The sequence below is a fragment of the Podarcis erhardii genome, assembly GCF_964252035.2.
Source record: "Podarcis erhardii genome assembly, chromosome: 5".
Classification (NCBI taxonomy): Eukaryota; Metazoa; Chordata; class Lepidosauria; order Squamata; family Lacertidae; genus Podarcis; species Podarcis erhardii.
The window spans coordinates 48,063,886-48,080,987 of NC_138509.1; the positions used below are offsets into that span (position 1 = coordinate 48,063,886).

Sequence of the window (17,102 nt, forward strand, 5' to 3'; positions counted from 1 at the left end):
GATTTTGGGGTGGGGGAGGGAAATAGTGTTGCAATGGCTTACTCAATGTTGCTGCTTGAGTGAAGACGAAATTCCAGCACTAGATGAAGACAACATCCAGTGGTGACTTTCATCTGTGAAACAGTAACCATAAATAAAGATTTCATATAAAGCATATATAACATAGTGCCTACACTTACAGTGGTTCTTCAGGGTTTCAGATGGGACATTCGCAACTGTCTAAAGATATCCGGGGAATAAACTTGGGACCTTCTGTAGGCAAAACAATTACGGTGCTTACCGTACAACTCTCAGTGCCTTTGTGGTCCTTTGTGAGCTGAACGCTGATGCGTTAAGCATATTTGAATCGGCCTTAGAATTCTGTTTGGAGTGGGCTGGCAGTGTAAAAGAACTGACCACAGTGCATTCCTCTGTGCTTTTGCCAGTCCATATTGTTGATGGAGCAACCATGACACATGGCATGGTTGCTGTCCCCTGACTTCTCATGGCTGAATCTTTCAATGGGTGTAAGTGGAATACAAATTGCTGTAACAAATAAATAAATGCATGCCCGTTTGAGCTTCAGGAAAGAGGTGGGATACAAATGTAATAAGGGTACAGGAGGAGCCCTCTCAGCATCTAGACCTGGCAAGCCTAGACATCGCGAGTGGTAAATAAAGGGGTGGATTCTCCCTTTCAAATACATAGGTTAAAGGGAAAAATAGAATCTGCATAAATGAATGAGGGGGTGCCGTTCATTTTCGTATTCCCTAGTTCTACACTTAAGTAGAAAGACCCTACTTATTTTAAACCAGTCCAGGGGGGAATTAAGGTGCGCTACGTGGAGAGGCAGCCACTTTGCCTGGCAGAGCTTCGTGAGCTGCTGCCCTCTCCACCCCGAAAACTTCACATAGGGAAAAGCTTTCCCCGTCGAATTTCTGCACGTCGTGCAATTGCTAAAACCACGGGTCCCCTTCCCGGGGGAGGCGCGGCAGCCGGATCCTAGGCATGCTTACTCGAAACTTACTCCAAAGTAAGCAGCATAAAAACGCGCTCCTCTTTGGAGATCGATAAAGGGGTTGCGTTTTTGTTTTGTTTCTCAAATGCGCAAGAGCAGTGCCGCAGTTCCCTGCGCCTTGGACCGGCAAAGCAAAAACTATCCCCCATAGCCATTCATAGGTAAAGGCAGCAGCCTCTCGATCCAGCCGCGCAGAGGACGCCTCGCGCGAGAGGCTGGGCCTGAGCAGAGAAGGGAAGTGGGCTCCGCTCGTGCGCCGCCGGAGCTTTTCCGGAGCAGACGCTTTCCGGCGTTGCGCGCTGAGCCTCATGGATTTGAACTGGCAGTTCTGGAGAAGCGAGGGCCAAGTATGACTTTGAGGCGCAGGGGTTATGGGGCGGCGGGGGGGTTGCTGCAGATCGCGGCGAGTAGAAGGTCGGACGGAAGCATGTGGTGGAAGGGGGGAGGGCGCCCTTCCTTCGCTTCAGGGGAAGGAGGGTTTTACTGGCAAAGGGCAAGGGAGGACTGAATGGCGTTTGCAAGCGGGCGGCGACGGATCGCTCTTCCCTTTGCATTGATTTGCCGACCCTTCTCCCTCATGCGATCCTATGCATGTCTCAACCACGCACGTCTATTCAGAGGGGAGCTTTGCAGCGTTCAGAGCGTTCCTTGCTCCCAGTGCGTGCAGGAGATTGTGAAACCCGAATTTCTGTGGCCCGGTACGAATTGCAGTGAAAGGCTGCCGACTGTAAATTGACAAAGCAGCGTGTGTGTACTACAGTCTCATTCGTAACAATTATCCCTCGAACCCAGCTCCCAAAGAAATATCTTAAACTGCTTCCAAAAGTGGAGTCCAATACATGCCCACTCAAAAGTATGTCCTGTTGATTTTAATGGGGCTTGCTCCTGATAAATGGATATATTAGGTTGCGGTACAGTACTTGCTATGTCCTGCTGATAACTGTTCTGGGATACTCCAGAAAGAAGAAACTAGGTTAGTGGTTTGTTGAATGTGAATATTCTCAAGTGCAATTAACACTCCACATGTTGGGGTTGTTGGAAAATCTGTTGTAACATCTTAAAATGTATTGACCGGTTCACTTAGCTGCCAAGGAGATAGAAACAGATAGATTCTCTGTACAACTGGAATAGACACTCTGTGCAGCTGTAATATAATCCACCCTGTGAGTGCTCACCAAACGTTAGGCCACCAACGTGGGATCCTCCAAGCAGGGCCATACATTTGGATATTAGCTTGCCACGCAGGTTGATTTGGGGCAAGTATGTTAATTCACAGCTTGGATTCATGGCTTGGGAGACATGGATTTTTATTTGGGTGCACATTTAAAAAACAAAACTCCAGTGTGTACTAATAGTTGTGAATGGTGCTTTGTGCGACACAATCTCATGTATTCCCCCCAAGTGTGTCCAGTGTAGTTTTTTACTAGGTAAGTGTGTGGTCAACAGTGCACATGAAAGCTTATACCCAGAACAAACTTAGTTGGTCTCTAAGGTGCTACTGGACAATTTTTAATTTTTAATTATTATTTTTGTGTGTGTGTTGCTTTAGCACAAGAAAGAGACAGAGGGCAGTTTAGGAAGTTGAAATAAAAGAAGTGTTTAAGATGCGAATAGAATTAGGTACCGGGCACAGATAATTGGCTACCTATGCTTGGTTTAGGAATAATGGCTTCACAAAATACCTGAGTACTCAAAAAGCATCTCTCTTTCTTTAGACCTTTTTTCAAAGGTTTCTTCATTGGGTAGATATTTTGGACCCTACGCTCCTGTTTATACCAAATGTAAGTGGCTTATCGATTTAATTTTTGTACCTTGACATTGATAAAGAACTAATTCTAGATCAACCATGTTTCTCAGTCTGCGTTTTGAATGTCACGCCAGGCTAGAAATGTGAAGGCCCGGTTTTCTTCTGCTTCAACCCCCCTTCAGTTTTCCCCCCAATTGGTTTTCCCCCCATTGTTTCTCTTCCGCCTCCCCTCCGGGCTGCCACATCTCTTTACAGGGCACACCTATGCATGTTTACTCCCAGGGGTGCTCTACTGATTATTATTTCCATTGATTTAAGTGGAACTTTCTAGTAAGCATGCATAGGATTCCCAACTTTAAATTCTCAGCCTCTAAAAATGGATCTGTGTGGAGCTTATATAATTATTCCACACACCCACACCCACACCCAGTGATGGGTTATATGTGATGTGGAAGATTTGTGATCTGATCTCCTGACATCTGATTTCCCCAAGAGGATATGGAGGGCTGTCAGTTCTGATCAGAGCAGTAGCTCTGGGACAAAAAAAAAAGGGGGGGGGGTTAACCCTGTCTTCACAAGCTGCTGTTCTCCTGATCTAAATGAGAGGTAGCTGCTTTGAACCCAACCCCCTCTGCTAAAAGTAAAGTTCGAATACAGGTAGATGATGAAGCAGAGTTAGTAACTGTGTGTGTGACCCTACCTCTCTGCTTTTCCTTGTAAAACAGAAGGAAATCCTCATATCCAGAACCCTTTTGCCAACTAGTAAAGAAAACATCGCAGAGTCCTTGCAGGACAAAAAGGTATCTGACCTTCTTCTTCCACTAACAAAGTCGTGTATACAGTGTATTGTAATTAATTACCATTTGCGGTATGCAAAGTGACAGGGCGACAGGAAGATTTTTCACCCATCTCATATATCTTCCCAACACCTGTGTGAGAGGTGGGGCTGGTGGGTAACTGGGGATGCAGTGTGGCCCAAAAGTCTTCATTTTGCACCAGGGGGTGACTCTTGCTTTCTGGGTATGGAAGGACTGCTCCTGTAGTTAGTGTGTTTCTTTTTTTAAAAAAATAATATTTATTCAAAGTTTAAGAATTACAAAAAGAAAAGAAGAAAAAATACAAAATACAAAAAAACAAAGAATATAACAACATCAAAAAAGAAAATAGACTCACTTAAAAAAACAAAAAAAAAACAGATTAAACCTTTACATAGCTTTCCTCCTTAACTTATTTCCTTGACCTCCTCACACCTCCCATTTTTGTATTCTAGTTCAAATCGTTATTTCTGCAAATCCTTCCATCCTTAATTTCATTTAAACAATTTAATTTATTTTAAAAAAACCAGTTTTACTTTATACAATCTTAACTCTCATTTAAACCTATATATCAATACTTATTCTTAAGACATTTCTCTAAGATCGAAAACGATTCCCTTCCACGAATTTCCCAACTCTCATAAAAAACAAAAAAAGACAAATAAGCAAATTATTTTGTACATCCTTTGAGTTTCTCATTTCCATTCCACCCATACCCCCTTCCCGGTTTCAGTCCCCACCATAAGTCCATCAACTCAAAAAACCATTAGCCCGGAGTGTAGTTAGTGTGTTTCAGCACTTTACAACAGGTGGGAATTTCAGGGCCAGTTAATATGTGTGTAAATTGCCATGTGCCATGTGTGACCTGATCATCTCTGGAATCACAGCTAGAGAGAGTAGATAGCACCTCAGTTTTGTCAGGGAACTGACAAAAGGCTAGAAGCCTTTCAGTGGAATGTCTGCTCCTTGTTCAAAAGGTTGCTTGGGCAAAAAAATTATTAGTTAAATCTCTACTGCTGTGGTAAAATGCTGGAAGCATATTCCTGAAAACTCAAAACATAATGCGTGGGTGGGACAGGGGCATGATATGCAACAAAACTTACTCTAAATGATTTTTATAAATCTCTTTGTCTTAATGCTTAGATAAGAGAAGCCTGGAAGCTAAGTTTGGTGAGTTTTTATAACATGTCTAGGTATTCTTTTAGCTGATATTTTAAAAAACATATGCTAATTCTTTGGGGTTTCCTGTTTGCTTTTCTCCTTGAAGGCCTCTGTACATCCTTGCACTGGCGAAACAATTCCTTTATTACTTAGGCCTCCAGGTCAGTTTCCATACATAGTTTTTACTAAAATCTGTTTATATGCTTATGCAACATTTGTGGCTTGTTATCCTGAGTAATATAAATACTGTTCAACTTACTAGCAAATTGTATCGGTGGAACTTCTGCTAGTTTCTTCATAAATGCCTTCATTACTGCTTCTGGGATAGTAGGCAACATGCAACCTGTAATCGTTTTTGTGCAGTTGATGGATATGTGTTAGATATGGAGACCTCAGTTTTCATTTAAATGTACTTGCCTTCTAGTCACTTGCAAGGTGCTGGTTCCAAGAAATGTGTGCAAGGTTCGTTGCACTTCCCCCCACATAAACAATTGGTTCATAAGGTGTCATAGTTTTTGCATTTTTCGCTCCAATACAGTGGTGCCTCGCAAGACGAAATTAATCCATTCCGTGAGGCTCTTCGTATAGCGGTTTTTTCGTCTTGCGAAGCAAGCCTATTGACAGCTTAGCGGATTAGCGCTATTAGCGGTTTAGCGGCTTTTAGCGATCAGCTGTTAAGCGGCTTATCAGCGGATCAGCTGATAAGCGGCTTAGCGGCTTAGGAAAAGGGGGGGAAAAAGGAAAAAACCCCGCAGGAACTCGCAAGACATTTTCGTCTTGCGAAGCAAGCCCATAGGGAAATTCGTTTTGCGAAGCGCCTCCAAAACGGAAAACCCTTTCGTCTAGCGGGTTTTCCGTCTTGCGAGGCATTCGTCTTGCGGGGCACCACTGTAACTGGCTTCCTTTTCTTATTGTATTCCCTTAAGTCCATAAATGACTCCACTAATCTCATAAATAGTCCCCGAAGAATCCTAGGAACAGTAATTTAAGGGTGCTGAGAGTTGTTAGGAGGCCCCTATCCCCTCACAGAATTTACAATTACCGTAGTTCACTGGGGAGAGGCATTGACAGTTAAACCACTCTAGGAATTGTAGCTCTGTGAGGGGAATTGGGGTGGGGGGGGGAGTTTTCTAACCACTCTTAGCATCCTTAACAAACTACAGCTCCCAGGATTCTTTGAGGGAAGCCATGACTTTCTAAAGTGGTATGATACTGCTTTAAATGTATAGGACCTCAGTTAGACCAGCGAGACAACCTAAATAACAGTTGATTTTGCTGAATTAAAAAAAATATTCCTTCTCTCTCTCTCTCTCTCTCTCTCTCTCTCTCTCTCTCTCTCTCTCAGCTTTCCTGCCTATTTATGCTCCACTGGTGAGTAATGATAGTCATTTCCAGAGTGTCTGTGAGCGGCAAATATGCCAGTTTCCCCTTGCTGTAGTCCAGAATCTCACAGATTGAGTGGATTCCACATTAAAAGAGCTACTGAAGGAGAAGTCTGGTTCGCCGCCTTCCCCCAAAAGGCAGGACTCTTCAGCCACCAATCGCTTGCTTCACCCAAATTAACTGATTAACTTGTGTAGTCTATAGTTATGATGTGCTACAAATCATTGTTTGTTTGTGTGTATGTGTGAGAGTGTGTATGTGTGTCATTTAAAGGAAAACAGTTTTCATTCTTGGAAGAGGTAGTGATGGTCACCAGCTACAATGGCTTTAAAAGAGGATTGGACAAATTCAGGGAGATGAAGGGTGTCGTTGGCTGCTACCCACAGTGGCTAAGCTCTAACTCTAGAGTCAAAGTTAGCATGCTTCTGAATACTATGTAGGAGAGGAGAGCGTTATTGCTGGTCAGTTCCTGCTTGCAGGCTTCTCATTGGCCACCATGAGAACAGGATACTAGGTGGGCCACTGGCCTGGTTAAGCAGTGGCATTCTAACGTTATGTCAGTGGAACATACATGCACTTGTGAAAGAAGGAGCTATCGACTCAGCGACTGCAATTGCACTTGTTTTGACATGTCAAGTCTGGATAGCTCAGTTGGTTAGAGCATAGCGCTGAGAACATCCAAGATTGCAGGTTCAATCCCAGTATAGGATGGCTGCATATTCCTGCATTGCAGGGAGTTGGATAGGCAACCTTCGGCCCTCCAGATGTTTTGGGACTACAACTCCCATCATCCCTGACCACTGGTCCTGTTAGCTAGGAATGATGGGAGTTGTAGTTCCAAAAAATCTGGAGGGCCGAGGTTGCCTATGCCTGGATTAGATGATCCTCAGGGTCACTTCCATCTCTATGGTTCTATGATCCAGGGCCTATAAAGACTTGGAATATATTCACACACACATGTGCACTAATAGTGAACTCACAGTTGGAATGCCTATCCTTTTGTTGCTGAAACAAGCACCACCCACAAATGTCGTGTCAACAGGCTCGGGGAAAGCGGTTTTTTTCGGAAGTACAGAAAACTCTATGGAAAAAAAGAAACAGAGGGGGGGGGGATGCAAACAGCCCAACGAGGACTGAGCATAATCAGAGGGCACTGATTGCTGTTGTGTGGAGGAGGAAGTGGGAAGCTTAGAGAAAGGGAACTGTAATGGAGTATCCTGGAAGGGAGTGTGGCTGATAGGTTGGGGCACTGAGCAGAAGCACTCTGCACAACAACATTGTAGCTCCAAACAGCATGTGGACTTAAGATGTGCTTTATGGCAAAACTTCCACTAGGCACCCTTTATTTCTGAATATTGCAGTAGATGGAGAGAGGTTTTCTGTGGAGTGCATTCCATGGAAATGCATCCCTTGCATATGTACTGTAAGCACGCTGAATTTGGTAAGTGTACATGAACCTTGTATGTAAATTGTCACACAAGAGGATTCCTGTATATCCTGGATTCATGCAGCTTTGTGTGTAGGGCTTTTGTAATGTGTGAATGGCCATAATTGAAGCCTAGCTACATTATGCTGTATGGTGTGGCTGCCATACTATTTAGGCAGTGTTCAACAGCCATGGGTGATGTGGGCCTCAGGGTGGGAAGAATGCTAGCACATGAAGCAGCTGTGTTGTTAGCTCCCCACCCTGCCAATGTTATCTTAATTCCTTCAGATTTTGCTGATGTGGCCTGGGAGCAACCACATTTCTGTGGCTCCCATATTGCTGCTGATAACATTGGAGCTGGGAGAGATACTGGCCAGTGTGTATTGCTTCTGGATCAGTCTCTTTAGATCAGGAGTGGAAAACCTGTGGCCTTCCAAATGTTAGTTTATTTGCAGAAATTGTATACCATCAACATTAAGGGGGAGGGAAGAGGCTGTGAAGAGCATGAAGTCAAAAATAAAATTGCATTGTTTAAAATACAAAATGCATCACAAATCAGGAGATCAGCTTAATTCCATCAACAGAGCTGGAGGACCCCTCAAGGAAAGGCTGGCTGACTCCACATTGTTGGACTCTCATCTCCCATCAACATTATGGGAGTTGTAGTCCAGCAACATCTGGCAGGACCACAGGTTCCTCACCCCTTCTTTAGGTTGAGAGTGGCTAACCTGTGGTCCTCCAGATGTTAGACTTCAACGTCTCCCATTAGCTCTAGCCAGCAAGGCTAATGAGGATGATGGGAGTTAGTCAGGCAACATCTGCTGGGGGTGGGAAGCTGCTTCGGTGTGACAGCAAAACATAAAATTATCACCTGTGCTATCCAAATTGTTGTTGCTGAAGTGTGTCCTTGTGAGATTGTCAATACTTTCCCCCCTTCATGACATTTTATTCACAGGTTGTCGTTACTTTATTACCACACAGAAAAACATCGTCGGCTTTTATTTGCCAGGTAACGAGCAATCAATTTTCTGTTAATTTGTCATATATTTATTAGTGGACGTATTAACTAACGTTGAGGTTGCGTGCTTGTCATCTCGAATGTTGCAGTTCCTTTTCCATTCCTATATCGCTGGAGTCAGCTTGGCAAATGGGAATCCTCCAAAACAAGACGAGAAGAAAACTACGGAAATGGTAAAACATAGCTATGTATTTTTAAAAGGCCGTATGAGGTGAATTGTGCCAGCATTGTGGATAATGAATTTCCTCTGATTGTGCATTTGTTTTTTATAGGTGTTTTCACGAAAGCAATTACTTCTCTCCTTTGGAGTAATCACGTATGCCTCCTGCATGGGAGTATGTATTACCCAATTTTATACCACATTCCCTTCTGGGGGGGGGGCATTTGCCTTTTTACAGTAGACTGTAAACATCTGAGGGTCTCAGAGCTGGTAAGGGGTTTGGTCTAGGGAGAGCAGGTGTGTCTGGGGGTGGTGTATGGCCTGAGGAGGCTGCCTTTGCCTCACATTTGCCCTTTGATGGGCAAAAGGTTCCTGCATTGTAAGCGATTGGACTAGGTGGCCCTTCTAACTCTACGACTCCCTCTCATGTTTTGAATTTGACTTGCTGCTATACAGCAGGAAATGCAAGGCCAGAGCCACACCACACATTTAAAGCACCACAATATCACTTTAAACGGTCACAGCTTCCCCCAAAGAATTCTGGGAGCTGTGATTTGCTAAGGGTGCTGAGAGTTGCTAGAAAACTTCTAGTCCCTGCCCCACCCCCCACTTCAAGCTACAATTCCCAGAGTGGTTTAACAGTCAGTCCTTCTTCACAGAGAGAGTGGTGTTAATCTAGGACTTTGGAGACCAGAGTTCAAATATCCACTCAGCCATGAAGCGCACTGTGTGACCATGGGCCAGTCACAGTCTCTCTGCCTAACCTCCCTTGTAGGAAAGGTGGGATATATATGTTGTAATAAATAAAAGAATACAGCCTTTTGTCTCTAGGCTCTTCCTCACTACTTTGTAACTCGTTATAATCTGAGTCCTTCCGGGCAGCGCGTCTTCAGGAACTTCATGCCTGGCCCACTTACAGGTAAGAAAACAAGAAAGTCATTCAAGAACCTTTCAGATGGAAAGCTGTTCTTTCAAACTCTCCATGGTTAAGACTGGGAATGGGCATTTGCTTGACTTGATTGGTTTTACTTGCCTCCAAATAGGATAAAGCAGGCACATCCAACAGGTAGATCGTGATCTATCGTAGATCACTGGACGTCTGTGGTAGATCAGTGGTAGATCACTGGCTCCTCCCACAGAAGCTCAACAACTTTGAGCTGAAACCCCCCAAAACAGGGGTAGATCACTGCCAGATTTTAATTCAGAAAGTAGATCTCAGCCTCATGGGAGTTGGCCACCCCTGGGATAAAGGATCTAAACCAGGGGTAGGCAACCTAAGGCCCGGGGGCTGGATGCGGCCCATTCGCCTTCTCAATCTGGCCCACGGATGGTCTGGGAATCAGCATGTAAGTAGAATGTGTCCTTTTATTTAAAATGCATCTCTGGGTTATTTGTGGGGCATAGGAATTCATTCATCCCCCCCCCCCCAATATAGTCCGCCCTGCCCCCAAGGTCTGAGGGACGGTGGACCAGCCCACGGCTGAAAAAAGGTTGCTGACCCCTGATCTAAACCATTCACTCAGCTTTCTCCTGGGCCTGAGTGCTTGGATGGCAAACAGGAGTGGTGGCGGTTTACTGCCTTGCAGTGCAGGGGTTTGGTTGGAAACTGGTCCCTGTCCCCTTGAGCTGGTGGCAGCATTGGGATATTAAATGTTCCAGGAAGTGTGCTGCAGATGAGTAACCATAAATTTTCAAGTTTCCCAGACATGGAAAGCCTGCACATGGTTGTCTTGCCTTGATAATGAACTGGATGAGAGCCAAAAAAAAACTGAGGCTCAATCCTGACAAGACTGAGGCACTGTTAGTGGGCAGTTCCCTATACTGGATGGGTGGGAGGTTGTCTGCTCTTCATGGGGTTACACTCCCTCTGAAGGAGCAGGTACATGGCTTGGGAGTACTCCTTGGTTCTTTGCTATCTCTTGAGGCTCAGGTGGCCTCCTGTTTTAAGGATACAGTCGTACCTTGGATACCGAATGCCTTGTGAGTCAAACATTTTGGCTCCTGAACGATCAAAACCCGGAAGTGAGTGTTCTGGTTTGCGACCGTTCTTTGGAACCCAAATGTCCAACGTGACTTCTGTGGCTTCCTGCAGCCAATCGGAAGCCGGGCCTTGCTTTTTGAACATTTTGGAAGTCGAATGGACTTCCGGAATGGATTCCGTTCAACTTCTGAGGTACCACTGTATTGCTATCAAGCCTGAAAGTAATTCTTTGGGAAGTCTAGCTTCTTGTGAGATAAATGGACTTGGCAACAGCACTCAGAATTGCCTGAATATGTGATACAACGTGCATTCAGTGTGAACGTAAAAATCACCAGTGACCTACTTTTAGACAAATGTTTGTGTTCCTTTTCTTTTGCAGCCTTCTTGTGTGCGTTGAATGTGATGGTAACTAGAAGCAGTGAGTATGAGAACGGGATTGAGATCATGGACAGCCAAGGCCAGGTCATTGGGATGTCTCAAAAAGCTGGAGAAAAGGTAGGTAAAGCAACAGGTTTTTCATCCCCTTCTCAACCTCTTGTGGGGTGGGAAGCAATGTCCCCAAATCTGGCACCTGTGCTCATCAGCTGCCCCTGACCACTTTGACATAAAAGAGCCTGAACTGACTCAATCCTTCCTTCTCCTTCTCCTGTCTGGTAACACTTAGGGATTCCTCCTTGATTCCCCACCACCAATGCCTCCTGTGGCTGTCTGCTCACTTTTCTCATATTTCATCCATTTCCCTAACTGCCTTTTTCAGAGGGGTACGTTCCGTATGCATCCCCAGTGGGGACAAAATCTTGTTTGTCTCTTTCTCTGTGGGACACCTGGGACATGGCTATTTGTGGTAGAACCAAGAAGGACTTGGCTGCTTGCTCCATAGCTGACTATGCTGCTGGCAAGACTGGCCTTGGAGATGGCTTGGTGGTAGAGCATCTGCTTTGCATGTAGAAGGTCCCCGGTTAAATCACCAGCGTCTCCAGGTAGGGCTGGGGGAGACCCCTGTCTGAAATGCTGGAGAGCAACTGGCCTGTCCAGACAAGGCAGTACTGAGCTAATGTCCCATATTGTGACTTTTCCATAGCCCAATAATCCTCTACCCCACCAAACATTCATGACATGTTGTTCCTATAATGGAAACCCCTAGCTGCATCAGCCCCAGTCAGTATAGCCAATAATCATGGTCAATGAGGGTCGTAATCCATCTGGAGGGCTGCAAGTTCCCCAATCCTGACAAGGTTTTCCATATTCTGGTGCACCTCACTGTGCCAAGGGAAGCTAAGGAGCATAGCTGTCAACTTTTCCATTTTCTTGCGAGGAATCCTATTCAGAATAAGGGAATTTCCCTTTAAAAAAGGGAAAAGTTGACAGCTGTGCTAAGGGGGTGCCTTAGCAGATGGCATTGTGGTCTAAACCACTGAGCCTCTTGCATTTGCTGATCAGAAGGTCTGTGCTTCGAATCCCTGTTTTGGGGTGAGCTCCCGTTGCTCGGTCCCAGCTCCTGCCAACCTAGCAGTTTGAAAGCATACCAGTGCAAGTAGATAAATAGGTACCGCTGCAGCAGGAACGTAAACAGTGTTTCCGTGCGCTCTGGTTTCTGTCACGGTGTTCTGTTGCACTAGTAGTGATTTAGTCATGCTGGCCACATGACCCAGAAAGCTGTCTGTGGACAAACGCAGGCTCCCTCGGCCTGAAAGCGAGATGAGCGCTGCAACCCCATAGTCACCGTTGACTGGACTTAACCGTCCAGGGGTCCTTTACCTTTTACCTTAGCGGATCTGCATTTAGGATAAATTTAGTAAAGTAATGAGAGAGAGAGTTCAAGTAAGTTCTGCCACCTTAACTCACTTCGTTGACTTCTGTTTTCTCTCCCGTTTTTCCTCCCGCTCCCCACTGTGCCACTTTGAGCCGCTTTTTAAACAAATGTACCTTCCTAATATTTTTGTGTGATATAAAAAAGCAGGATTGTTAGACAGATTGCAGCATAAGTACACAAATCTCTATTGTGACATTTACTTTCCTCTGTGTATGTGTTTTCTCACTCTCCCTAGGCTGTGGAACAAACAGCGCTAACCAGAGCAGTAATGTTTGGTACAGCAATGTTTTTTCCAGAGGTTGCTCTGCAGCTCTTAAAGCGGTAAGGCATCTTCAGCGTAGGTCCCTTAAACAAAACTCCCATTACCTTGCTACTGGAGTGGTCCGCAGTTATTCTTATTTCTGCCTCTTGCAAGTTTCTTCACATTTCTTGGATCAGAGAGAATGTGGCGTCATTCTCGAACATGAGTCCTGCCTGGACCTGTCGCCCTCCAGATATTGTCTTCCCCATCATCCTCAGCCATCATGACCAGAGGTCAGGGATGATGGGAATTGTAGTCCAGCAACACCTGGAGGGCCACGGATTTGGAGACAGAAGCAAGCCACTGACTTTTAGAAGTCTCTGCATCTTCTCACAGCAGTAGGCTAATCTCAGGGATTTTCTCACGTTCTGCAGAAGGTATCGTGGGTCTCTAACCTGAACACTTTTACCTTGAGCATAACCCTGGGAATGTAAACTCACAGGTGGTAAAAGCCCTAGTGGGAAAAGTCTGAGACAATAGAACACTTTGTACTTTGACCCAGGAGAAAGACCAAAATGTTCCCTTCAACTTAAATGCCTTGAAGGATGAGACAACTGTCCCTACAGTGTTGGATTAGCAGCAACTCATAGCTATCTTCCTGAGTTATTCTTCCAAATGTCTTCCAGCACTCCTGCTCCTCAGATAGCTCAGTTGGTAGAGCATGAGACTCTTAATCACAGGGTTGTGGGCTTGAGCCCCACGTTGGGTAAAAGATTCTTGCATTGCGGGGAGTTGAACTAGATGATATTCGTGTTCCCTTCCAACTCTACAATTCTGTGATTCCATACAAGAGAGCTTGTGACTGGTTATACAGACGCCTATATGGTACCATGCTATATAATAATCTACCCATGCAATCTCTTTTGCAGCACAAGCAGTTTACTTCGAAATCCATTTGTTTTGAATCCGCTGAGATATGTTTTGACAGTTGCAGTCCTTGGAGGAATGGTACCTGTTTCGCTCAGTTGGATGCCACCGATTGGCAAGGTAGTTCTTGCGTTCTGTCCTCCTTGCAAATCTCTGCTGGCGGTCTTAAGGGCAAAAAGCATTGAAAGAATCAGAAAGGCAGAAATCTACACAAGCTGGGTTTGCATGTGGCTCCTTGGAATTTTCCTTGTAGCAGCTCCCAGTGTCCCTAGAACGGCTGTGTTTTAAATATGAGTTGCTATGGGGAAAAGAGAGAAGAAAACCTGGATGGAGCACAGGGCCTGGTATGATGACTAAGTTTTCAAATACTTCCACATCAAAGGTGCAGATTTGGCATAGGGGGTGTTGTGTCTCCTAAAAGTCAGATACCTTAAAAAAAATGGGGACCTTTGAAATAAGGTTCCACCTGCACTACACATTCAAAGCACCAGTGCTTTTTTCTGGGGGTATGCAGGGGTACGCATACCCCCTAAACATTTTGTGAATCTAAGTTTGGTCTCATTGAGGGGCAGTATTTCAATATGAGTAGGAAAATGAGGAAGCCAGGAGTGCCTGGCATTCTCTGGACCATGGGGTCACAAAGAGTTGGACACAACTAAATGACTAAACAACAACAAAGGAAAATGAGAGTACCCCTAAACATTTTTTTAGAAAAAAAGCACTGCAAAGCACTATTATACCACTTTAAACAGTCATGGCTTCCCCCAAAGAATCAGGGAGTTTGTTAAAGCTGAAGTGGAGTCCCTAAGTTATTTGGATGGTATCTTGCAGCCCTCCTTCTAGCAACTCCTGCAGCCAAGCAGGCGCCAAATGTATTGCTCTGCTTTCCTTTCGACCATTTCAGCGAAGCCAAGATGGGGGACATATTGTCTGGGCAGCTCAGGACCTCCATAGGTACTGTGCAGGCTTGCTCCTCAGCGACCTCACTTTGGTATTGCTAATGAAGCAAAAACAACATGGGAGGGCAACAGTTAAGAGTTTCTGGTCTCTGCAGCCACAGCAGGTGCTGTGATTCCTCACCTGTTTGACTTCACCCTCAGAGGCACACTCCATTGCCTCCTGAGACAGACGCCAACAAGAATAACAAGTTTGTTAAGGGTGCTGAGAGTTGTTAGGAGGCTCCTGTTTCCTCACAGAACTACAATTCCCAGAGTTCCCTGGGAAGAGGGATTATTGCAGATGGGGCCTACCTCTCAAGTTAATACAGGGGTTTGTCTCCTGTTCTAGAGACTGTACAGTGGTGCCTCGCAAGACGAAATTAATCCGTTCCGTGAGGCTTTTCGTATAGCGGTTTTTTCGTCTTGCGAAGCAAGCCCATTGACAGCTTAGCGGATTAGCGCTATTAGCGGTTTAGCGGCTTTTAGCGGATCAGCTGATAAGCGGCTTAGCAGCTTAGGGAAAGGGGGGGGGACCCGCAGGAACTCGCAAGACATTTCGTCTTGTGAAGCAAGCCCATAGGGAAATTCGTTTTGCGAAGCGCCTCCAAAACGGAAAACCCTTTCGTCTAGCGAGTTTTCCGTCTTGCGAGGCGTTCGTCTTGCGGGGCACCACTGTATTTGCTAACCTATAACTAGAAACAGCATTGAAATGTGGCAAGTCATACTGAAACCCTTTCCTAAGCACATTTATATGTCATATTTATTTTCAAGAGGGATAGACTTCTGAGTAGTTCTGTTGTCTTCAGTGCTATGCTTCAGAGATTCTAGCATAAGATTTGTGTTATATGATTCCTGTAACACACTTATTTTGTGTGATGATCCTAATGGAAATATATTGACTTATCCTTGTGCACAGAGCTGAACTCATGTGGTGTACCTAAAAACCAGTAATAAGTTTGAAATTGTAAGAACTTCATGTCTGTTTTCCAGATAAAAACAAGTGATCTTGAACCTGAAATAGCTGCTTCCACGGAAGAAACAGAAGTCTTCTACTACAAAGGACTTTAATGTGGGCACTTGATAATGACCAGGACTGCTGTTCCTGGTATATCAAAGTATTCAAACTTACGGAAGTGAACATTTGGTATCTTTCACCTAGGAAGTTGTTGATTATGTTGAAAGACATGAATCAACATTTGATCAGACCCATCTTCTGTACATCTGTTTAATGCAAAATCTCTACCTTCTGATGCAATCATGTATGAAAAGAACAAACTACATTTTGTTGAGAAAACTCCCAACATATTACTAATGCCCTTCAATAGGGAAAAGGTTTAATTGTGTGAAATACCTGTGTGTATCCATTGAAAGCCTGTGGCAGAGAACAAAGGACAATTTAAAGTCTCCCCAGGTACCCAGTGATGCTTTCAGTGACTGCCAACTTCAGAGGACTTTACTAAAGAGAACATTATGTGATCACTACCTTCTGGTGAAATTTAAGCTGCTTCCCTGGTTGAGCTGGATCCTGTTTAAAGCTTCAGAAAGGCTATGCAAATTGTACTGTGGTTTACCCTATGGCAAGAATGTTGTAGCTTGTGGCGTGGGCCCTACAAACTTCCCTACCTCGTCACAAAACTGTTCACAGCTTGTGGCTTGGGAGCAGCTTTCAATAAGGGAAGTATTTTCTGCATATAAGGAAGGTGCTTAAAGTGCTGTGAGAGGTGTTTGGGGTAGAGGAACTAGAGCAGTAGCAGCCAATATGGCACCTGCCAGCTGTTGCTGGACTACAACGCCCATCACCCTAACCACTGGCCCTGCTGGCTGCAGCTGATGGGAGCTGGCATATGGAGAAACACTTGGGAGGGCAACAGGTCCCCCCCCCATTCTTATCTATTAAATATTCATACATGTGCACTTGTGCAAATGTTTCATTCAAAAGTTTCAACTGCTGTTAATCTGGTAAAGTTGTACTGAGCTTTTTTTAAAGAGGTGGGAACAGAAGGTTATGCGTAGTTTTATTGCTGCCAAGGTAGCCTGTTTCATGCTGCTCACAGGACTGGCTTTATCGCTGTGTCTGCCCAAACAGGAGTCAGGTTTAATCCAGCAATACAGATGCAGGAAAATGCTCTTCTGCTTAATAATCTGGAACTAGTAGTTGAAGAATCAGTGTGTATTCTGCTGAGGTTGTACTCTGCTCTCCCTGTAGGGTCTACTCCAGTTCATTAGTGCAAATGTAAATAGTATGATTATCAACAGGATCCTGATTGTGTTCCGATTAGGCTTTGGTGTGTGGGATACACACACACACACACACACACACACACACACACACACACAGTGGTACCTTGGGTTACATACGCTTCAGGTTACAGACTCCGCTAACCCAGAAATAGTGCTTCAAGTTAAGAACAGAAATCGGGCTCCGGTGGCATGGCAGCAGCAGGAGGCCCCATTAGCTAAAGTGGTGCTTCAGGTTAAGAACAGTTTCAGGTTAA

General features: G+C 44.8%; 1 protein-coding gene across 1 annotated transcript; it reads left to right on the forward strand.

The window, feature by feature from the left end:
- Positions 1-1,235: 1,235 nt before the first annotated feature.
- SFXN4 (sideroflexin 4) lies at positions 1,236-16,521 on the forward strand. The gene is made up of 14 exons (XM_081863778.1): positions 1,236-1,344; positions 2,713-2,778; positions 3,470-3,544; positions 4,703-4,729; positions 4,827-4,881; positions 6,066-6,091; positions 8,485-8,538; positions 8,637-8,720; positions 8,820-8,882; positions 9,539-9,626; positions 11,068-11,183; positions 12,737-12,822; positions 13,672-13,789; positions 15,598-16,521. The coding sequence occupies exons 1-14, from the start codon at positions 1,306-1,308 to the stop codon at positions 15,673-15,675; spliced, it is 975 nt and encodes a 324-aa protein (XP_081719904.1). The 5' UTR covers positions 1,236-1,305; the 3' UTR covers positions 15,676-16,521.
- Positions 16,522-17,102: the final 581 nt, after the last annotated feature.

Coding starts and splice junctions, on each gene's coding strand:
- SFXN4 (XM_081863778.1), top strand. CDS start 1,306: ATGGATTTGAACTGGCAGTTCTGGAGAAGCGAGGGCCAA. Junction 4,882..6,065: donor TTTATTACTTAGGCCTCCAG/GTCAGTTTCCAT, acceptor TCTCTCTCTCAG/CTTTCCTGCCTATTTATGCT. Junction 6,092..8,484: donor TGCCTATTTATGCTCCACTG/GTGAGTAATGAT, acceptor TTTTATTCACAG/GTTGTCGTTACTTTATTACC.